This window comes from Alternaria burnsii (genome assembly GCF_013036055.1).
Source record: "Alternaria burnsii strain CBS107.38 chromosome Unknown 705, whole genome shotgun sequence".
Lineage (NCBI taxonomy): Eukaryota > Fungi > Ascomycota > Dothideomycetes > Pleosporales > Pleosporaceae > Alternaria > Alternaria burnsii.
In genome coordinates this window covers 1,117,988-1,140,195 of record NW_024066107.1, presented here as the reverse complement: position 1 = coordinate 1,140,195, position 22,208 = coordinate 1,117,988, and the positions used below count along the sequence as shown (strand labels likewise).

The following is a 22,208-nucleotide window of genomic DNA, read 5'->3' as shown; positions in this document are numbered from 1 at the left end:
CGAGTGTCAAGAAGCAGCATCCCGCAGACCCCTTAGGCGACACAGCTCCGAACTTGCACGCACGCGACACAACATGGCAAACACTACCCTTCCAGACGATGGCCAATGGAACAGCAAACCAGCTTGGAAGCTGCCAGGATGGTGCGAACCAGTTGTACGTACCTAAATCACATCAGATTTCCCATAGTATGGCATACTGACAGGGCCTTGCGAGCAGATGGTCGCCAGTATCCTTTTCTTCGCCATGTTTATGACACGGAAACGAGACTTCAAGATTTTCGGTCGATCATCACAGCGGACCGGTTATCTTGACAACACACCGAACGAATCCACAGACCGCCTTCTGCAATCAGACAGCGACAGCGACTTCGACGAGATCAGCGCGACCAAGAACCCCAACGCACCCAAAGTCCGCAGCATCCTCTGGTGGAAGGTCACAACACCCAGCACATCGCGCTTTCGAAACAACATACACAGTCGCATACTGCAGCGTTTCCCATTCTTGATTGAGATGTTCTACTGGGTCATCAACTACGCATTCTACCGCATGACCGCCATTGCATCGGCCAAGCTCTTCGCTGGGCGAGGAATATGGGACGTAGCACAGGAACATGGAATTGCAGTACTAGAAGCGGAAGAATATGGTTTCCTGAGATTTTTATTCCCGGTCCGCGAAAGAGATGTCCAACAGTGGTTCATGCATGGACACCAAGACGCTCTTACAGTGCTAAACAAGTGCTATGCGCTGATTCACATTCCTGGAACGGTTGGGTAAGTTTGCTGTTGAACAACGTATTTGAGTCTCTGCTAATTCCTCCAAGATTCATTTGCTGGTATTACTACGTCGCACCGTCCTTTGACACTTTTGCCATCGCCCGCCGAACCCTTACCCTGACCAACTTCTGCGCTTTTATGACCTTTGTTGTATACCCATGCATGCCGCCACGACTTCTACCTACCGAATACGGCTTCCTTGACACTGTCCGTCACGACGATGCACAGAGTGTATGGATGAGCGGCAAGTTCGTCAACCAGCTTGCAGCCATGCCGTCGATGCACTTCGGCTACTCTTTCTGCATTGGCATGACTATGATCTACCACTCCGGTCTTTTCCGCCGCACCCTGGAACAGGGTGAAGTACGCAAGAACGCATTCTGGAAGATCTTCTACCTACTTCTAGGAATTGGATACCCTTCCTTCATCTTGACAGTTATCGTTGCTACGGCCAACCATTACTTCATGGACGCATTGGTGGCTACCTGCTTTGTCTTCCTTTCCTTCCTTTGCAACAAGTTCTTTTACGTCTTCATCCCGCTTGAGGACCTCCTACTTTACCTTATCCGAGCGGACAAACCCGTCCCCACAACTGGCGATCGCTTCCACGAGAAGGGTGGCCGTCTGTAGTCTGACGATCCGACTACTCCCCTTGAGCCCTTGGCTCCGGTTGAAAACCTTGTTCACTTTAATCTCGTCGCATTTATGGAGCATAGCATTATCGGCGGCGTTGGTTAGAACACCTGAAAATTACCCATGTAGCAATTGGATATCATGCAAGTAGCGACGTTATATGTACATATTCTAGATCCGAATTCAAATTATCTCTATTGCATTCCCAGTCGTTGCTATGTTGTTGGTGCAGACATGTTTGTGTGATGCTGGCTGACGCTCACCAAGACCTGTTCCTGCGTTAGCGTGGAGAGAGCTCCCCAGCTCCAGCTCTCGAAGACGCGTACACGCTCTCAAGAAGGCTCCTGGTCGTGTCCAACCACCACTCAACGCTCTCTAAGTGGTTCTACGCGCTTTGACACGCGAGTTTTGTATAGCGCTACCATCTCTCTAGCTATCCGCTTTTCGCGATTCATACTATTTTCTGTTTGCTGACATTGATATTCCGCATAGCTATCTTCGAGCTTGCTTCGAATAGCTTCATTCGCTTCCACACACTTTCTTCCGCTATCGCATATACCCAGTCATAATAGTTATGGCGGATTTTGAGCAACAGACGCCGATTGAGGGCACACCCGTCAATGACATTGAGATGGAGGGCGCGGGTGATGCTGAAGCTGGCGCGGGCGAGACAACACTCTTGCCTGAGATTGAACCGGAGACGCCCAAGCTGGTTCTCTTCGCTGAGTAAGTCACGCTCGTATACATACATGAGGCCTGGGTATGTTTTGGTGAGCTGGCAAAAGCAGGGGTGCACTGGTTGCGCGCATGAGGCTTGACAGCTAGAACACAGCCGGAGACTGTGCGCGCAATCATTGCCTCAGCTTTGCGGAATTCTGACATGTTCCTTGCATTCATCAAGGTCAAAGATATACAAAATGGATGCGCAGCTAACATGCGACTAGTCTCATGAAGAGTCCGATCGTCGAAGTCATTGTGGGATCCGGAGACGACCGAACTACATACTCAGCACACGAGGCAGTTCTCGTGAAGTCGCCAGAGTTCGTCAAACAGGTTGAGAAGTTTGCGCCAGGAGGGGTACGTTACTAGGCCCTCGCTCAGCCAGAAGTCGCTTACTGGCAGTCTCTAGCCTCGCCAGATCGTCTACACAGATTGCGACGTTGACGCCATGGGCTCAGTGGTTGAATACCTCTACACCGGCGAATACTTCCCCAAGAAAACATCCGGCGCACGCGACGCACCTCTCGAGAAGGACCCGCGGCAGCCGTCTACTGATAACGAAGGCTTGGGTCTTCTTGTCCACGCACGCATCTACACCCTCGCGGATCGTCTCCAACTCCCAGAATTGAAGTCCCTCGCACATTCCAAAATCCACCGTACGGCCTCGACAGCAAAGGGGGAGCTCGCATACGCACGCTACGTATACAAGGAGTCTAACCCCGAAGACGCGACTATCCGCAAGCCCGTGGCTGCTTTCTGGGCTACACGCAGCTACAGCCTACGCCACGACGCCGAGCCAGAATTTAGGGCCATGTGTCTCGAGTTCCCACAATTCTCGTACGATGTGCTCCAGCTTGTCTTGGACCAACAAGAGAAGAAGCGTGGTGGTGATGATGGGCCGAGTCGAGGTGGGCCGAGCGTGGTTCCTGGAAGCACGAGGAAGAGGGCTAGAGTTAGTCAAGTATAGATGCGAGACTTGATTTTGCATCGTGCTTGATTCTTCTTCTTACCTCCCTTGGGATTCTTCCTTGCTTCCCGTGTTAAAATCCTCTCTGGTTTCTATCACAGGATAATCCAAATAAACATTTGTACGACGCGCCTGGCTTTGGCGAAATGTTCTTTTGGGGCCTGTAGGACGTGGTTTTCACTCGCATTGATTTCCTTTATCATATCCAATCTCGGTTTTGTAAATCACGTCTACCGTCGAGCACCTAGCAGCGGTCATGATATTCTGACATGTCGAAAAGCTTTGCTCAGCATTCAGGCTGAGGGTAGTGCTGGCGTAGACCATATGTTCCTCGGGTATAACACCATGGACATTGGCCGCTAAAGGTATTGCGATAGCAGAAAGCATGGCGTATGTAAATAGGCAACAAGCTTATCAGTTTCATATGTTCAATCAGTAGATTGTGTTGATAGCGCCGTGTCATATGTAGAGTATTGTTGAGCCCAGTGTTCTTATCATGGAGGTCATTCCGCCAGAGCGTAGTGGTACGTACCCCAAACTTAGTCGTATATGCTCAACATCGAGATCTGAGTAAGCGCTCAAAGCATGGCGGTTGTACGTGCAGATATATTATCACATCCCCATACATAAATTCGAAACACAGCGAACGATTCGCTGAAGCACTTGGCTATATCAGGTGCTCAGAGTTACAATTACTTGCGTTGACCCTTGTTTAGAGGAAAGCCACTGGATGCATTATGACGTGACGGAAAGCTTGCTGCAGGGACGGGGGTCACGTAGCGTGAACGTAGTGCTGAGCTATAGAACTACACATTTGTTGGGACGACGGTGCTACATGCACAGTGCCCATTGCCGGACTGTAGAGTCATTGTTGCTTGGATAGGTAGCTGCCAAGTACGGGCGAAAGAGGGGTCAGTGCCGCTGCGGGATGTGGAGGACACGGTACGTGAGCGTTATGGGCAAGAAAGGTTGCAATAAAGAAAATGCCTCGATCATGGAGAGCGTACTGATCCCTGGTAAATGAGCAACTTACTGGGTAGAAGAAGCTAGCGACGCCGTCGTTCAAGTGTGTCGACTGTCAAGCGGACCAAAGGGCTAAGGTAGCATTCACGCTAGAGTACAAATGCTGGGCATGGGTGTCTGTTTCGGGACCCTCGAAAGCTCCCATAGCCCGGGTAATTTAAGCCATGGCGTCGATGTCATCAACTATTGGCGATGGCTACGGACAATAGTCCAGGTTCTCTGACATCTGTCATCCATCGTTTGGTGACATTGCGGTCCGGCTATCGACGAGTGGAACACGCCACCCGAGGGTGAGAGGGCCGGTCAAGACTGCGCGAACACGTGGAGGTGCATCACAGTGCGCATGTTCGTGATTTGAGGGTGGGTCGATTGGCTGCAAGTTGTGCGATCGTAGAGTTTGTGATACAGCGACCCGGTCCCGCGATGCATGCATAGTGTTGCCAGATCTACAGAGGGTGGTGGGAGGGTGTACTGTTACGTGCTGTCATTGCCTGCCGTCCCAATGCGACGGGCGTGCGTTAGCCGTGCATTGGCAGGAGGTACTTTGTAGCCACAAACTGCGAGACAATGGTCACGATGGCAGCAATGGAGTCTGAAAGTAGGGGGCGAGGCCAGGTACAAACGTAAGGTAGCCGCGGTTCAGCAGGCAATAGTTATAGACCCGAGTCTGGCCAGGTGCTTCATTTCTCCGAGATTCCTCTTCATCTCCGCAATTACTCTCACATGACAGTCCAGTAGGCAGCTCCATCGTGTCTCCAGGGCTTCGTCGCTTGTTCTAAGGCGCGGCGGACCCTGCAGAACCACGCAGGTGCCCCGCAGTATTGTGCCCGATATCTACAAACTCGCGCACTCTTTCGGAATCCACCCCGGAACTCGAACCTATGCATCTTCTCATCCCGCCGCTGGGTACTTAACAGCTAATTAACCGCCAATCACGACGGCCTGGATCCACCATCTCTCTTCCTTTCTCTCGTTGCCTCGAGAGATGCAGGCTGTTTAGGGAGACAGCTGCGCGTCTTTTGCCTGCACTGTCACGGCCCGGTGGGCCAGCGCTCTAGCCTTGTTCTGCACTTACGAGACCCGCTCTCGGGCCTCGCATCGTGAGTCGACGCTCTCCAGCGCTCCACGTACCCTCACATCGTGACCCGCCAACGCACTCGGCGCGCTTCACCGCGCCTTGTCAGGGTTCGTCCAGCCACTTTACGCTACTCTTCCATGGCCACCGTTTATACAACGCGGCAGCGAGCTTCGGGACGGCGCTTGCATCAAGGTTCCGACCAGCTGCAATAAGTCAAGCCGCAATCCTTCTAGCGTCACTTGACCTTACAAACTGAACGCCTCTCCCCAAGGCTATCGATTATCGTATCTTCCATTGTCCTTCTATACATCGACACTCACATCGCCAACCCTCTAACCCCTACGAATACGAGCCTCCCTAGTCGTCACGCTAATCACGCTGATCCTCACATCCAAGTGTAAGCTAATGTTCAGCACTACGCTGGACTTCGTGTTGATCAATTTCAGGCCTCCGACATTCTACATACTACGTCCTACATCAATCTCTTCAGCTCTTGCTCGATACACTTTCCACCTGCAAAGTATATCGGTAGACTTCGGCAGCATATCCACACTTCCAAATGATCCAAGTGTGCCACGCAGCCCCTCCATACAAGACCGTGCATCCGAGGCGACTCGTACTTGCACCGGTCATTCAAAACCAACAAACCATGGATCCTCCCTCAGCACCCAACCCGGCAGGCGATGCAGGAGTACTACCCCATTTCAACAGCCTCAGCATTCAGGACGCACCATCACCACCAACCAATGACACCGATCTCGATGTTTTGACCATGTCACGAGAAACCGCCATGAAATTAATCGCCCGCTCGATAATCGCCATAGCCAATGCAGCCGGCGACGTACCAGCAACACCGCCACTCTCACGGCCTGGAACGCCTGGAGGAAGGGAAAACCATCTCATTCGATCACATCGGCGGACAGCATCCAGGCCAGCGACGCCTATACCCGCTGAAAAAGAGAATCATCAACCCACCGAACTAGCTCCACCCGAAGCGGGTCACGATGAGCCCGTCACTATACACGACATTGGCGCCGGAGCGCAGCCCGAGTCCGTGCAACGAGCCAACATGGCTCGAAAGTTTTTCTCCAAGACAGTGCCTAAAGTCGGTGTTGAGGAGTACATGAACCGCATCCAGAGATTTTGCCCCTTATCTACTGCTGTTTGGCTGGCTGCTGGATCGTACATGCTGCGATTATGCGTTATCGATAGGAGCGTTCCTCTCACATACCGCACAATGCATCGCCTCATCCTGGCGTGCGCTCTCGTCGCAATGAAGGCACTAGAGGACCACCGATGGCCTCAAAAACGATTCGCTGCAGTAGGAGGTGTTGACGAGGCGGCGCTTAGCCGATTGGAGCTGTGTGTGGAGTTTTTGCTGTCGTTCGATGTCCAAATCTTCACACCGGAGAAGCTGAAGGATTTGACGCTTCAACTGCAAAAGGCGGGACAGGCAGCGACCATGACATGCAGATTACCGACGTCATTCAACCTAAAGCTGAATAGCCCAAAGATAAGGAATGCACAGGCTGTTTGAATTGAGCGACACAAAAGGCAAGCGTTTCCTTTTGAGCGGATTTCAGGATATCCTCATTTAGCATAACAATGGCGTTTGGGTAGCAAAACACGGACACGATAGCTGGGAAGCTTCTGTACTATAGACACCAAGAGGTGTGTACTGGAAGAAAGTCAAAATTTTCGACGTGCAAACAAAAGCTGCAGCGAGCCCACTTTTGGCGGTTGATTGTGGAGACCCGATGTTGAGGATTCAGGTACCGGCCCCAAAGTGGGAGATAGACGAGTGGAGCAAATCGGATGCTATCTGTTTAGGCTGTTTGAAGTGTCATAGCAACGACATGCACGTTAATCCAACAAGTAGTGTGGTCAACCATGGAACTGAAGTGTACATGTTTATTGCCATGGTGTTGAGGCGTCGCAATAGAGCGATAATCCCTGCCAATCGCAGATTAGCGTGCGCGGCAACGACGATCGTCCCCTGGCGTCGCCGCATGTTGCTTGATTGATTCCAGACTGCATCCTCTACTCAACACTAACAACCACCGCGCAATACCCGTCTCCACTGTTGCCTCGTCTCGACGCATCTGTTTATCGCATTGAAGATACGCGTAAAGTGCGTGTATCGCGCCCCTCGTTCCATTACCGGACAGCAGCTACGACCCACCCCTCCACGCTCGCTTTCCTAGCCACACCGCTGCCCGACCGCCACTCGCTACTATCACAATCCTCACGATGACTCGGATACTACTTCCCCTCGCACTTCTCGCCGCTCTGTCTCCACTTGTCAACGCCGGCGTCAAGTTCACATCACCGAGCGCGAGTGACAAACTCACGGCTGGCACAGCCGTTACCGTGAAATGGGAAGAGGGCGGCTCTGGACCTGCGCTGACAGATCTGACGACTTATCAGCTGCAGCTGATTGTAGGAGGAAACGAAGGCTCTGAGCAGGTAGGTCACAACACAGGCACTCGTGGAGGCGCACTGAGATGTTCTAACAATGGGAAATAGTTCGTAGTTGGTACCATTACACCCAGCGGTGCTTTCACAGCTGGCAACACAGCTTCGGGTAGGATCGAAGCAGGAATGTCTGAGGACTTGGGGACCGCCAATGCCTAGTATGTTCGCACAATCAGCCCAGTTCAGCAAGATGCTAACTCGACTGTCACAGCTTCATCAAGATGATCGCCGTGGGAAAGACTGGCGGTCAGCTCGTCACCTACTCTGACCGCTTCCAGTTCTCTGGCTTCACAGGCAAAAATATCCTCAGCCCTACTGTCAAGAAGGCTGCGGAGGATATCGACACCACCGCTGGACCAGCAACCGAAGACACAACGACCGATGGAACCGATCCCGCTGCAGCGGACCCTGCTGAGGGCGACTACGGTGTGACCTACACAATGCAAACGGGCCCTACGCGTTATGCGCCCATGCAGCCTGTACCGCCTACAAAGATTACCGCAAAGAACACGAAGCCGCTGTATCCTACCAGCAGCGTCAAGATTGCAAAGTCGAAGCTGCCAATACCGACCATCCAGACTACGCTCACGCAGAGTCAAACATTCTCTGTTAAGAGCATGGAGAACACGGTACGTCATTTGTTGTGCGCAGAGATGCGCGACTTGCTTGCTATCCAGAAGATGTACTGATTGTTGTTTAGGTTGCCGCGGCTCCTCACGCTACGGACGATATGGCCAAGTACCTCAGACGCTGGCAGGACTAGTCTTCCTTTTTCGAAAAGCATAGTCGATCGACCACTCAACGCAACGGACGAAGATGAACGACCAACCTATACCGACTTCGATAGATGATAAACGTTGGCGCATGGTGTGGCTGTCCATTCATTGTGTGAAAGATTAAGGGTTGGGGATCTGAAAGCACGAATTGCACTAAACAGCTCGTCGCTCGTATGAACAATGAGTTGTCTTGAGGTATTTTTGGTCTACGCGGAGCGTAAAATAGGTTCGCGCTGAATAATGATGGCATAGCGGACTGGCGTCTGGAGCTCAAGCGTGTTTATTGGCGTTGAACGACTTGTTCTGGGTTGAGAAATTAGACATGATCATGTAGCATTACAAAAACTATCAACCCGACATCCGCTTCACAGGGCGAAGATTTGCGACGTACATCTTTTGACCGTCGGAACAAATAGATGCACCTTCCTTTTTGAAACATCGCGACACGTAGACCGCGGCTACCCGTCAGACGCGTGCGAGCTCACCCCACCACCCCACCTTCCCGGCCTGTAGCTATCGTCGCGCCTAACATCAGCAAAGCTCCTCGAAGCTCCCCCATGCGTGCCCTACTACCTCATATCAGCCGTTCACTTCGACACACTTTACGTGCACGTCAACCATCACCAACAAGACACTCGGCCATCGCGACACCCTGCTTTTACACCTTATCTGCAGAGAGCGACAGCTGGACAAACGTGCACAGGATGGCTATTGCCGAAAACTATGAAGACGTGCTGAAGGGCAAGTACCCGGCCAAAGCACACGCGAAGAAGGTCGCAGCGTGGATCATTGAGAAGGGCGGTGACAAGAACGGAACAATTTATCTAGAGGCGCAGAAATTGAAGCTGAACGAGGTAGGTGCCCATAGTGATGCTCAGGTTCACAACAGACACTAATTCTCTGGTTTAGGACAATGATGGCGAGGCACCGTTCCGGTAGGTCCTATAGTGACCGAAGAGAAGCATGGAGCTAATTGTCTTTATCCAGTCAGCGACGTTACTTTTTCTACCTCAGCGGATGCGAACTGCCAGACTCCTATTTGGTATATGAAATCGCCACTGACAAACTTACTCTCTTCATCCCTCCCGTAGAACCCGACGAGGTCATCTGGTCCGGCCTACCTATGAGCCCTGAAGAAGCTAAAGCAAAGTATGACATTGACGAATGTCTAACGACCAAGGACGTCAACTCTCACCTCGCCAGTCAATCCGAATCAGCTCAATCAACCATCTACGCCATTCCGGAGCAGGTCTCGGACCACGTTACCTTCATCTCTTACAAAGAAAAGGAATTCAAACAACTCAAGACCGCCATCGAATATTGTCGCGTCACCAAGTCAGACTACGAAATCGCGCTTATTCGAAAAGCAAACGCCATCTCAACAGCAGCCCATGAAGCCGTTATGAAGGCTGCGTCGAAAGCACAGAACGAATGCGAACTCGAAGCTGTGTTCCTCAAGGTATGCGTAGAGCGCAACGCGAAGAACCAAGCCTACCACTCTATCGTTGCGGCCGGTGAACATGCTGCGACATTGCACTATGTCAACAATGCTGCGCCAATTTCGGATCAGAATCTTCTGCTGCTAGATGCAGGATGTGAGGTTGACTGTTACGCCTCCGATATCACGCGCACTTTCCCTGTAAAGGGTAAATTCACAGCCGAGTCCCTTGCTATCTATAAGATTGTGCTGGACATGCAACACCAGTGTATCAACGCACTCAAGGCCGGCGTAGTGTGGGACCATGTCCACGAGCTTGCTCACAAGATTGCTATCAAGGGACTCCTGGATCTAGGCATATTGAAGGGCGACGCAGACGAGCTGTTCAACAAAAGGATTAGTGTAGCTTTCTTCCCTCACGGTCTGGGTCACTACCTCGGAATGGACACTCACGACTCTGGTGGTGACCCCAACTACGCTGACAAGGATGTCATGTTTAGGTATTTGAGGAAGAGGGGCACCCTGCCTGAACGTAGCGTCATTACCGTCGAGCCTGGCATCTACTTCTGCAAGTTCATTATCGAGCCATATCTCAAGGATGAGGAGAAGAAGAAGTACATCGATGAGAGTGTGTTGGAGAAGTACTGGAGTGTGGGTGGTGTAAGGATTGAGGGTATGTTACCACGATGAGGCGTGTCGATGATATATGCTAATGCTTTGCAGATAACGTGCTCGTCACCAAGGATGGACACGAGAACCTGACACCGACGGTGAAGGAGATTGATGATATCACTCAGTTGATTGTATCTGGACAGTAGAAGCTTACTTTAGATTGCTACGATGATGAACCACGCGAAGGAAGCAATTGATACCAGGAAACGATTGCAACATTTCGACAGCTCTGTTTGTCTCTCCTAGCCAGTGATTCACGCTCAAGTAGCCATGCAGTACTGATATCCAGCCCAGAGATTGGAACAATCGTCCTTTAGCTTCGAGTTGAGCTGACGCAGCTTGGCGAAAGCAATGGGTGCGGACTCGCAGGTGGCGCCTTCCTTAGGAGTGTAGTATCTGGTACAGCCATCTGCTGCGCCTGTGACGTTGGTGTCGAGGACACCACTATCGCCGGCTTCAACATCGCTGGCCTCATCTGATGCTGCCTGCTTGTTGTCGGTCTGATGTTGATCCAGGTCGATTCTCTGGTTGCCACTATCGTTGTTCTCGCTGTAGTTTCCCTCGCGGCCTTCCGTCATAGTAAGTTCAGCAACAGCATTGTTATTGCAGCTACTCTCTCCAAAAGGCTTGATGAGACGATTTGCGATATCGGATGCGTAGCACGCCGTAGCACTATGACCCAGGTTTGGATTTGTGATTTGAGAGCCGGAGTTGTAGCGACGCGCTGCTTTGTAGTACTTGCTGTCGTCCGTCGTGGTACTGAAAGCACTAAGCGACTCTTTCAGACTCGTCCTCAATCCCTCTCCCGCAGTACCTTCGTGGATCATGGCACGAATGTCCTTGGCGGGGCATGGTGAGATGGGACTCTGACTGAGGGGATGACAAGTTGTAGTACCCGCGCCTTGCATAAGACCTGGGTTGTGTGCGTCGGACTCGGAGGTGGGGGCGCGCACACAGCCCTTGGACTCTTGCATCATTATGGCGAGTATGAATTCCTTTGGGACGCCGGAAACCTCTGACTCTGACTCTATGCTGTCCTTGATGGCCTGTATTTCTGCGTCGTTGTTGTTGTCGCCCCAGCCGTTGTGCTTGCATGAACCTTTGATGAAGCCTTGATTGGCATTCCTACTACGGTAAGTCTATGTTACGTCGCCTCCTTGATGAGGACATACCAAGCATCGTCAAATGACATCCACCCAGTTTGCTTTGGCCATCCAGCGCTCATCGACCCGTCGCCGCCAAATGTGATATAATCAGCTCGTGGGGCTAGAGCAGTAGATCTTGCGATATGGAAGTGATGAGGGAATGCATAGCCAAGAGCGATGAAGCTGCTCGCAGCGAGGATAGAAGTTGTCAACATAGCTGCTAAAGTTGAGAAGTTGTCAATTTAACGCGGTTGCTGAGAAACCGGCCTTGAGCAAAAGAGAGTGAGAATTCGAAAGGTATGTAGAGTCTGAAGAGGACAAGAGAAGTGAGAGGAGAAGGTGATTACGCAGAGTGAGAGGCTGTCGCAGAAGTGGCACAGTGTAGGAACGACAGTCGAAACGAACGCCGCAAAGGCGCCCACTATTACAATAGAGGTGAGGGTCTCTTTTCTCTGATTCATTTGCGTTTACTAGGATCTTCATGGAAACTCTAGCCTCGCGAGGTGAAGGCCGCAAAGGCTACCCCGACATTTATGTTCGTAATACCCGTATGTGTTCCTAAAGGTTTCCAAATGGAGTGATAATACGCAAGAATGCTACTACAAGTACTCAACCCTTCGCACGTGAATCAAGCTTGGATATACCGGATGAGGTGTTCCTTTCCTAGGTTCAATACTGTGGCTGGGCGCATCATGGATAGCTGCAGAACGCGGTGATACGAATCACATTCCTCATTCCGGGTAGACAAAGGGCGAGATGTTTTCCTCAAATCAGGCTCATTACGACTTCATGAAAAGGATTTGGGGATGTACTCTTCATATTCAGTGAAAGAGTGCAATTTTGGCCGAACTCGAAGAGCGGGAATTTAGGGAAATATGGAGGAGATAGTTCGGCGATGCATTGGACTACAGGTTGATACCTTGAATTTCTGCGTATCCTGAACAGCAAGCATTGCTTCCAGGAAGAAGAACTGATGATTTGAAAACGCATCAAGACTTATAAGATGGAGTTTCTTGTATCCAGGCCTGCTAACTCTTTTTGAGTTCGCTAGAACCCGACCGCTCAGCCGCAAAGTCCCGCAGACTTTTCCCTTTCCATTTTGAACATCCCCACCTCTACCGCGTACTCTTTTATGTTCAGCCAACCATCTGCCGCCGCATTTTCGCCCCTCGACCCCTCATTTTGTACACTTTTGTCCCATCTTTATAATGCCACTCTAGCAAAATTTGGCATCTCAACACAAGCACGGTTTCGTCACGAAACATTCTCCCCGTAGCTCAGTTGGTTTAGAGCGTCTGACTGTAATATCTACTGTTATCAGAAGGTCCCTTGTTCGACTCATGGTGGGGAGACAACTTTATCTTTTTTTTTCGCTATGCGTATTGCATCGTGGGATTGAGTTTTTGCTGGTGTTGAAGAATTGGGTTGTGTTTTAGATGATGTCATGTGACTAGCTTTTGGCGTTCTTCGGAACGGTTTCGATCGTTCCGATGAACGAAACCCTCAATTTCGTATGTGTTCCCGAAAGAGCTTCTTACAAACTCATCGCAACATACCATTCACGCGTATCGCGTATCGCGTCGCTATCTTTCGTCAGTTACATCTAGCTGCGACTCAGTAGTGTAGATTGGATAGCGCATGTGATAAAGAAATGCGCCGAGAAAGAGACGTTCGCGGACATGAATTAACCAGCCACCAGCGAACAACCTCATTGGCGGCTTTTAGTACGGGCAAACACGATCCCTTTAATCTACAGATAGCTAGTCAGAAGATCAAAGCCAAGCCCAGCAAGCTGAATTGACAGCTTTTTTTCTAGAAGACCTCTGTGGAGCGACGTTCCAAGTCATGCGTTCAAGGCCTCAAGACACGCTAATGTTTCGAAACAAATGAACTGACATTTCGCGCATGGAGACGCGGCTCCGAACTTTCCGGGTTAGCGTGGATATGGTTGGAAATTGAGATTGAGGATTGTTGTAGAAAGGGTCAAGTGTTTCGATATATAACATCTCTTCTTCATCGTGTAATCTGGGCATACACGGGCAAGCTCTTCAAACCGGCGATATCATGTTCACTTCAACATATGCCCTGGCGGCACTCTTTACTTTCACTGCAGCTCAATCAGTGACCTACCAGGCTGAGGACGCAGTACTTTCTGGAACAACCGTAGCTACCTCAGTAGCAGGCTACACAGGTAAACATTCCTCGAGTACTCTCTTATATCCCATTGTAGACTTCTAACACTGTGTAGGCTCCGGATATGTAGACGGTTTCTCTGACGCGACCGACAAGGTCACGTTTCAAATCCCCTCCAATACTACTGGCCTGTATGATCTCAGTCTCATCTACAACGGTCCCAACGGCGACAAGCAAACTTACATTGTACTCAACGGCGGTTCCGGATCGCAAGTCAGTCTACCAGCTACCACAAAATGGACGACCGTATCAGCGGGACAAGTTTTATTTGAAGAGAATGCCAACAATACGATCGAGATTCAGAGTAACTGGGGTTACTATCTGATTGATGCCATCACGCTCTCTCCATCTGCAGAGCGAGGCCCACACAACATAACAGCTGTTCCAGTCAACGCAAATGCAAACGCCGACGCAAAAGCCCTGATGAGCTACCTAGGTGGTATCTATGGCAAGAACATCCTCTCGGGCCAGTACGACCAAGCCTCTCTAGAATGGGTGACAGCCAACGTCGGCAAGACTCCCGCCATCCTCGGCGTAGATATGATGGACTACACCGAAGGTCGCATCGCCAAGGGTGCTTCCTCCAACGATACCACTAATGCTCTTGCATTCGCAGAGAAAGGTGGCATGGTAACCGTTGTCTGGCACTGGAACGCTCCAGCTGGCCTCTACGATACTGAGGCTCAACCCTGGTACCGTGGCTTCTACACCGAAGCTACCGACTTCAACATTGCGGACGCACTCGTCGACACTACCAACGCAAACTACACTGCGCTTATCAAGGACATTGATACCATCGCAGTTCAACTGAAGAAGCTCCAGGATGCCGGCGTACCCGTCCTCTGGCGCCCGCTGCATGAGGCTGAAGGCAAGTGGTTCTGGTGGGGTGCCCAAGGTCCCGAAGCATGCAAGAAACTCTACCACATCCTCTACGAGCGTCTCACTGTTCACCACTCTCTCAACAACTTGGTCTGGGTGTGGAACTCGGTGGATCCGGCATGGTACCCCGGATCCGATGTTGTGGATATCGTCTCTGCGGATACATACGCCAAGGGTGACCATGGTCCGATTTCTGCCACATACAACGATCTTATTAAGCTTACGGACGATACCAAGATGATTGCTGCGGCGGAAATTGGCAGTTTAATGGAGCCGGAACAGTTGAAGGCCTATCAGGCTGACTGGGTCTTCTTTGCCGTATGGAGTGGCGAGTATGTTACTGGCGGCGAATGGAACAGCTTGGATATGATGAAGAGAATTTACGGCGACGAGTACGTCTTAACGCTGGATGAGATTCAAGGCTGGAAGAATGGGAATACAACAGCTTGAAATGGCTAACATTCGATGAGGTGGTGTAGTTTATCTTCCATGTGAATATTCAGAAAGAAGACCTTTGAGCGCAATAAGATATCCTCCAGTTGAACAATCGTAGATAACAATACTATATAAATATGGATAAATTCCTAGCCAATGATCGCTTAATGACTTTCTGGGCGACTTAGCAGTAGGAAAGCGACTTATGTGCAGAAGGGCAAGATTGTGGTAAGTTAAATTTCATGGCCTGTCACACAAGCATATGAAGAGAGAACAGTGAGAAGATGGATAGAGAAATGAAGTTACTGAGAGGGTATATTCATTATCATGTCTCGTTGTCATTATACAGGACATTGATCCCAGTCAATGCCGTAAAAGGTTCGCCACATTGAGCCATCGCCCAGGGCGCTTTTGATCTTCCTCGCTGAAAATTACCATGCTAAGTTCAATATGCCTGACCACTTAGCCTTCATCAGGCCGCACCGACTACTACTTAGAGTTTACCGGCGGATATTCAGCTACCTCCCTGGACCTTCTTGACGATGGCGACAAGACGGTCGAAGAGGGGCTGTCCTTTCTCAATGCCGTTGACCTTAGTGACAACGTCCTCAGCGGAGTTCTCCTTAAGGATCTTGGCAAGTTCGACAGATTCCTCATCGCCCTCAACGTTCTGGAAGCGGTAGGCCTGCTCGACGGCGCCGAGGAGGGCATCAACCTTCTCACCCCTCTCAGCCAGCTGAGCGGCGGGACCAATGAAGCGCTCCTTGCGAGAGAGTTTCCGGAGGGGAGCGCGGCCGACACGCTCGACATTGTCCTTGAGGACAGGGTTGGAAATACGCTTGATGATTTCCTCAACGTATGCATCTTGCTCAGCTGTCTCAACGCCGTGCTTGGTGACGATCAGATGGGCAGTCTCCTTGACAGCGTCACGGACGGTGTCGTGGAGCTTCTTGTCGTGAAGAACCTCATGGATGTATTGGACCTTGTTCTGGTGTCCGTAGTAGGCGGCAGTAGCGTGAGAGGTGTTGACAGTGAAGAGCTTGCGCTCGATGTAGGGCTCGAGGTCGTCGACGTAGTGGATGCCCTTAACATCTGGCTTCTTGCCGCCGTTCTCGAAAGGCTTCTGCTCGACACACCACTCGTGGAACTTCTCGATGACAACATCTAGACCGCCGTTGGGGGGCTGCTGTGGGACAATGCGGTCGATAGCAGAGTTGGCAAAGCGAGCCTTGCTGTCGATGTTCTCCTTGGTCTTTTCGCTCAGCTTGCTCTCAATGAACCCTCTCCATGTGGTTGTGGCATTGATGGCGTTCTCGCAGGCGATGACGGCGATGGGGTAGTCGAGCGTACGGGCCTCGATTGCCTTGGCGACGGGCTCAGCGACGAACTTGAGGATGTTGGGGCCGACAGCGCAGGTGACGACGTCAGCGCTAGCAATCTCCTCAACGACCTTGTCCATCTCGTGCTTGGAGTTGATAGCACGGTAGTGGTCGATGGTGAACTTGCGCTCGCCGTCGTCACCAATCTCGGTGACGGTGTATGTTTTGGTCTTCTGGAGGGACTCGATGATGCTGTCCATGACGTCGACGAAGACGACCTCGTAGCCAGAGTTGTGAAGGAACTCGGCGACGAAGCCACGGCCGATGTTACCACCGCCAAAGTGTACTGCCTTCTTCTCGTAGGACATGATGTGTGGTTGGTGGGGGTATGTGGAAGGTTCGGGTATGTTTAACTAGAGGTTGAGTGTTACTCGGGTAGTCTGGGGTTGAGGTAAGGGAGAGGAACTTGGAGGGGTAGGTGAGGAAGAGGGGCTTTTGTTGTTGTGTTGATGGTGGGACAGGAAGGCGCGTTGGCGGGGTATATGTAGCAGGAGCAGGAGGGATTTATGGGTTACGTATTGCAATTGGACACAACTTACTTGGCCAGAAGATTCTCTCAGTGGGCGGTGTGCAGGTGAGCCTGGAGGTGCAGTAGGCCGTGGGTGAGAGAGAGGGGAAACAAGTGGTGTTTATGTTGGGGGCGCCCAGCGCGTTGGGTGAAATGGCTAGAAGAGTCCCCGCAACGACAGTGACGACATGTGGATCCGATTGGCTGCTAGGATCAAATGGGGGCAGGCACGAACCGAGACACCGTGCAAAAGCAATCCCAAAGGCGTGGGTGATTGACGTACAGTAGGCTGATAGCAACCTAGCAACATGAAGTTGAACACAATATATTAATACCTCAATGGTGGTGGTGCCCAACCTTCTACCTGACAGAGGCTCGCGATGCGGAGTCTTCTCGGCCGTGGAGGCCGCTCCAGATCGTGCAACTCCCAACATTATGCTCCGCCTCAATCACGCTTTCCATGGTGTGGATGGGGCTGTAAACGTCATACGTCATTGCAATAGCGTGGACGGTGGCCTTGTGGAGACATCGGTACGTTCTCCCGCCTTTAGTTGCGCCAAGCCCGACATCCTGCGTTGTCCATCAGGGCAGCCCCGCCATTGCAACGAGAATCGTGAAAAACTGTGCCGCAAATGATCGCGATCGAGTGAAAGTGGGTATCTCGTGATTATAAAGATTTTATAAAGTTCCGATGCTTCGACGAAGGGTATAGTTTCCGCAGACCCAGTTTATGCGTGGATAGCCTGTTGCACGTGCGGGTACACAGCTATCATGCGGTGGTAGAGGTCTGGGTGCTCACGCATAAGTACCTCGGGATCCCACGCCATCGCAACGAAAATGGTGTCGATACCGCTGCTCAAGGGCGTGGTGAAAATGTTGCCTAGAACGATTTAGTGCGAATTTTGCAGATGGTCTCGAGCGACTTACAAATTTGGAGGCCAATCAAAAAGGAGAATGCTACTACAACTGGAGTGTAACCTCCATCTGAATTGTAGGCAGGCGATGTGAAGATAAGGTAGAGGTAAGCCAGAAGCGCGCAGGCATAGGCGATGAAAGTGGCTCCCATGGAAAGCACTGGTCCAATCAAGCATTCATTCACCAGCGCATCGATACCGCGGTCCTTGATCATCCTACTCTAGTTAGCTTTGGTGTCTCCGGATCTCGAGCACATGCTGCACTTACTTCCATGTATCCTTCGCAGCGGCGACGTAACTCTTTCCGTAAAGCGCAATATAGCTGAACGCGTATCTGTTCAAGAACTCGACAGCCCAGTTCAAGATGCTAATCAAGCAGCCCAAGACGCAGAATAGGATTGCGCCAACAAGGTTGCCGTCGCTGGCCGCGTTGCGCTGAGCAGCTGAGCAGATTTGGCGCAGGAACTGGATGATGGCCACAAGCAAACTTCCGAGACTGATGCTGCCAAAGCTGTAGGTGACTGAGCGCTTGAAGGCTCCACGGGTTGCGCCCTTGGGCATAGAGTTCGGGTTGAAGTACCATGATCCGTATACGCCGGAGATGGTAGTGTGGATTGTGTTCTTGAGCCATCTGTTGCCGTCAGTAATTGAATGTGTCCAACTGTAGCTATCAGCACTTACTCTGAGATCCAGTACATGGCAAAAGTAACGAAGACGAGCAAGCCAATAACTTTGCCATTTCCACAATCACCGACACCGTTCCTGCAATTCGAATTGGCGCCATTCGGGGTATACTGGACATAGATCGACACCAGAGTGACCGAGTACCATGCGCCCAATGCGGCGGCAAGCAATCCTCCTACCAACGATACGATGTAAGTGTGCCCGTACTTCTTCGACACGTCGATGGCGGTCTGCAACATAAGGACACTGAACGGAATTCTAGGAATCCAGCTGATGAAGCAGAAGACATAGAACACGCTGAAGAGCAGGAAGACTATGCCTCCCGACCAATATCTCCTGGACAGCATGTAGATAGCGGTGACAAAACCGAAGATGATGTTGAGTATGCCGGTGATCCAGATGAACTGCTTGGTGAACTTGCGCGCAGCCCACATGTATGCATAGCTGAAGACGATGGCTAAGCCAAGGACGAACGCGAAGAGGATGATGGTGTTTGAATTGAGCGCGAAATTATTCGTGTCGCCGCCGTAGATGCCACCGCTGTTGGTTCGCGCTGCAAGATGTATCAGTCTTTATTCAATGGACATTGCGTTGTGACGGGATTGGGTACTTACAATATCCCCGAATCGAGATTGCGCTGACCGCGACGTAGCCGAGAAACACTGCAATGAAGAGCAATCCCGCCCACCAGTCGTTGTACTTGGGCTTGTCCAGCTTGAACGTTTGTTCAAAGGTTTGCTTGTTGTCGCCATAGCCATTCTGTTCGTAGCCATTCGGCTGCTGCATTGGCGGTGGGCCTTGAGGCGGCGCATAGTTCTGGCCGTACTGGGGTGGTTGTTGCCCATACGGCTGACCCTTGTATGCGTCTTGGGGTTGCTGGGGTGGCGCACCACCAGTGTAATAGTCGGCGGCTTCACCTCGTTGCGCCATTGTGAAGATAATTGACAGCTTCTTTGATAGACGAAGAATGCGACGATGAGGGGAAGGGGAAAGTCAGGAAAGTAAACAGAAGTTTGGCAGACTAGGGCCGATGATGTATGGCGGCTGGTGCTAGCGAAATCGCTTTCGCGACGCGGTGGTACCATTGGTGTGGCTGAAGATCGGCAATGCGGCTAGTGCGTTCCAAATGGTGAGCGTCATGTCCAATGCACGAGCATGTGAACGCTCTGTGTCGTGGCTGCGATCCATTGAAAAACGCCATGTGCGGCCTAGATCGCGCGGCTGGGAAGCTTGTTTGATGCTACCGGGATGCTTGTCGACGATCCTGATTTCAGCGCAACAACTTATGCATCGCTCTACGCGTTGGTTCATCAGCTACTAACCTTTGGTACGCTCAAGACGAACCAAACCAACGGCCGTCCCACTTTTACTTCCAAATATGCCGACAAACCATCTTGATTGTCTTTGCATATGATGTTGATAGCTGTTTGCGTGGCTGAAATTCTTGGAAGCCGATCGGCCGTCTTGGGTTTCGCACAGTTGTCGCAACATCATTCCACGGCCTGACCGAAGGTGCCGAATTTCCGATACCGCCTTGCACCTACTGTCAGGCTGTACAAGAATAAGGCTTCGGACCACGAGCACGGCTGATAATATCGAGAGAAAAACTCTGGCTATTGGGCCGGTATTGAGATCAAGGAAACGACCATGGTGGGTGCGGACAATGGCTTACGTGCAGATTTTTATACAGATAGAATTTTCGCTAGATACCATAGGTAGGGTATCCATCATCTTGTGTCTCGTTAGCCTGTTGACATGAAGCACCGCAGTTACTCTTAGGGTAGGTACTCAATGCGACACGCATTCGTTTACTCTCTGCTGTCGCCAGCTTTCATCTTTTCATCGTCAACCAATTTTTTTCTCTCAGCGTTTTCTCTCTCTTTCTTATGGGCCCAAACGTAAAAGAAGGGGTACACCGTCTCTGGCAAGAGCGTAACGATCATGCCGCCAATGCTCCACCAGTTTCCGACGTAGGACCAATTTTCTGGTACATTGACGTATCTCCAGATGAACACCAAGAACGCCGTGATGCATCCGAGGTATCGTGTGATCCTAATTCCGTTAGTAGTAGTCAGGGAAGATGTCGTCCAACCGCCAGAACAAAGGTTGACATACCAAATCTCCAAGCTCTGCCCTTTAGTATCCTGCCGTTGAACCAGATACAAGATCTGTCCCCACCCGATCGGCAGCTCCAGATACAACCCAGTAAAGAACGCCGTCTTCTGTTCCCTCTCATCCGGCCACACTGTGCCAACCCACCACAAGAATGCCATCCAAGCTGGCACCTGCCACAGCAACTTCACCACAGTCTTTCTCCTTTCCTCAGGCTTATACGCATGCTTAAGCGCCACCGTGACGAACGTGATGTCAAATAAGAACCACACAAAGAAGCAGGCCCGTTGGAAATTCGTCGTGGTACACACATATGCGTAGTAGATCTCATATGCCATAGTCGCGGAAAGAAATTGTACAGTTCCAGCTAGGTAGCGGTCTGAATAGGTCCGGATGGTGTAAAACATATAGCACAGCGTATAGAGGATACCGCAAGCTATGATCAGGAAGTCGGTTATGAAGAAGTAGGATTCTGGGGGGTTCAGGGCAACGTCAACGGATTGAGGTATTAGGTGGTAGGATGACCATTTTTGGGATATCTCGAACGCCATGTTGGGTTGAATTTGGCGTTCTGGTTATGCTGATCAGCGTAAAATTGGGTATATTCGGGATCAGGGTAGTTGTTGACGAGAAAGAACGACGGCAATAACCCAGCAAAAAGTTTATGAAGAGACGAAAGGAACAGCCAGGGTGCGAAGACGTGGATTTACTTGTCCACTAAATCCGGAAAATACTGGGTCGAAAGCTACATCCCAATGATGTAGTCAACGCTGACATGCCAAGCTTCCGTCATGTTCCGAGCAAGGCGAACTTCTCAGAAGGTGGATCCGGAGGCCTGAACAGCTCCTTCCGCGTATGCCGACTCCGCCCCCGCCGCGTAGGATGTTCACATGAGTTTCATTCGTATGCGCGACATCCTGCCTCCTGCTTACGCAATGCTCTCTCTCATCGCGTGATTCGTTTCGTAGCTCGTCTTACCCAAGTATGCTCATGGAGATCGCAAGTGTATGCGTCTCCAGTCAACTCCGCGCGTCGTTCTGGACTAGATATCGTAAGTGGCCGACTGAGAAACGGCTTTTCGTCCGACCATGTTATGCGCAGTTGTCGAAGCCATCAAGTCCGCGTAGTTGGCATCCATGCGCTAAACTTTATCGCGTTTAGGGTCCAGCGTACATTACCCCATCCCAGTTGCCAGTAGCGCTGAGATTGTAGATCTTCGTTCATTGCCGCAGCTCGTCATGATTCGTTGGGTTGACCTGGTCATGCCATTCTGTCTTTTCCCATCATTCCCGAGGGAGAAAGTGAATCATCAAACTATCGTCAAGGAACTTCCGCATAGTTGTTCGGCCCCAGTCCTCAATTAAGGTTACTAGCAAGAGTGCGAAGGGGAGATATATCGCAGT

At 51.1% G+C, this 22,208-nt stretch overlaps 9 protein-coding genes across 9 annotated transcripts; 5 read left to right on the top strand and 4 right to left on the bottom strand.

Moving 5' to 3' along the window:
• Window positions 1–73: 73 nt before the first annotated feature.
• Window positions 74–3,094, top strand: GT037_000428 (uncharacterized protein; the record flags this gene model as incomplete). Its single annotated transcript, XM_038925475.1, has 6 exons — window positions 74–154; window positions 218–771; window positions 822–1,396; window positions 1,971–2,133; window positions 2,352–2,484; window positions 2,537–3,094. The coding sequence occupies 6 exons, from the start codon at window positions 74–76 to the stop codon at window positions 3,092–3,094; spliced, it is 2,064 nt and encodes a 687-aa protein (XP_038791331.1).
• A 2,750-nt stretch (window positions 3,095–5,844) lies between these two features.
• GT037_000427 (uncharacterized protein) lies at window positions 5,845–6,732 on the top strand (the record flags this gene model as incomplete). The annotated part of the gene is made up of 1 exon (XM_038925474.1): window positions 5,845–6,732. The coding sequence occupies one exon, from the start codon at window positions 5,845–5,847 to the stop codon at window positions 6,730–6,732; it is 888 nt and encodes a 295-aa protein (XP_038791330.1).
• A 713-nt stretch (window positions 6,733–7,445) lies between these two features.
• On the top strand, window positions 7,446–8,433 carry GT037_000426 (uncharacterized protein; the record flags this gene model as incomplete). Its single annotated transcript, XM_038925473.1, has 4 exons — window positions 7,446–7,661; window positions 7,722–7,828; window positions 7,882–8,299; window positions 8,371–8,433. 4 exons carry the CDS (start codon window positions 7,446–7,448, stop codon window positions 8,431–8,433), a joined length of 804 nt encoding a protein of 267 aa, XP_038791329.1.
• A 717-nt stretch (window positions 8,434–9,150) lies between these two features.
• On the top strand, window positions 9,151–10,702 carry GT037_000425 (xaa-pro dipeptidase; the record flags this gene model as incomplete). Its single annotated transcript, XM_038925472.1, has 4 exons — window positions 9,151–9,300; window positions 9,356–9,381; window positions 9,434–10,557; window positions 10,608–10,702. 4 exons carry the CDS (start codon window positions 9,151–9,153, stop codon window positions 10,700–10,702), a joined length of 1,395 nt encoding a protein of 464 aa, XP_038791328.1.
• Window positions 10,703–10,816: 114 nt separating this feature from the next.
• On the bottom strand, window positions 10,817–11,916 carry GT037_000424 (uncharacterized protein; the record flags this gene model as incomplete). The annotated part of the gene is made up of 2 exons (XM_038925471.1): window positions 10,817–11,681; window positions 11,729–11,916. 2 exons carry the CDS (start codon window positions 11,914–11,916, stop codon window positions 10,817–10,819), a joined length of 1,053 nt encoding a protein of 350 aa, XP_038791327.1.
• Window positions 11,917–13,765: 1,849 nt separating this feature from the next.
• GT037_000423 (glycoside hydrolase family 26 protein) lies at window positions 13,766–15,223 on the top strand (the record flags this gene model as incomplete). The annotated part of the gene is made up of 2 exons (XM_038925470.1): window positions 13,766–13,892; window positions 13,950–15,223. 2 exons carry the CDS (start codon window positions 13,766–13,768, stop codon window positions 15,221–15,223), a joined length of 1,401 nt encoding a protein of 466 aa, XP_038791326.1.
• A 499-nt stretch (window positions 15,224–15,722) lies between these two features.
• GT037_000422 (mannitol 1-phosphate dehydrogenase) lies at window positions 15,723–16,895 on the bottom strand (the record flags this gene model as incomplete). The annotated part of the gene is made up of 1 exon (XM_038925469.1): window positions 15,723–16,895. The coding sequence occupies one exon, from the start codon at window positions 16,893–16,895 to the stop codon at window positions 15,723–15,725; it is 1,173 nt and encodes a 390-aa protein (XP_038791325.1).
• A 928-nt stretch (window positions 16,896–17,823) lies between these two features.
• GT037_000421 (duf-domain-containing protein) lies at window positions 17,824–19,623 on the bottom strand (the record flags this gene model as incomplete). The annotated part of the gene is made up of 5 exons (XM_038925468.1): window positions 17,824–17,975; window positions 18,023–18,225; window positions 18,278–18,640; window positions 18,691–19,246; window positions 19,308–19,623. 5 exons carry the CDS (start codon window positions 19,621–19,623, stop codon window positions 17,824–17,826), a joined length of 1,590 nt encoding a protein of 529 aa, XP_038791324.1.
• An 878-nt stretch (window positions 19,624–20,501) lies between these two features.
• Window positions 20,502–21,356, bottom strand: GT037_000420 (uncharacterized protein; the record flags this gene model as incomplete). The annotated part of the gene is made up of 2 exons (XM_038925467.1): window positions 20,502–20,745; window positions 20,809–21,356. 2 exons carry the CDS (start codon window positions 21,354–21,356, stop codon window positions 20,502–20,504), a joined length of 792 nt encoding a protein of 263 aa, XP_038791323.1.
• Window positions 21,357–22,208: the final 852 nt, after the last annotated feature.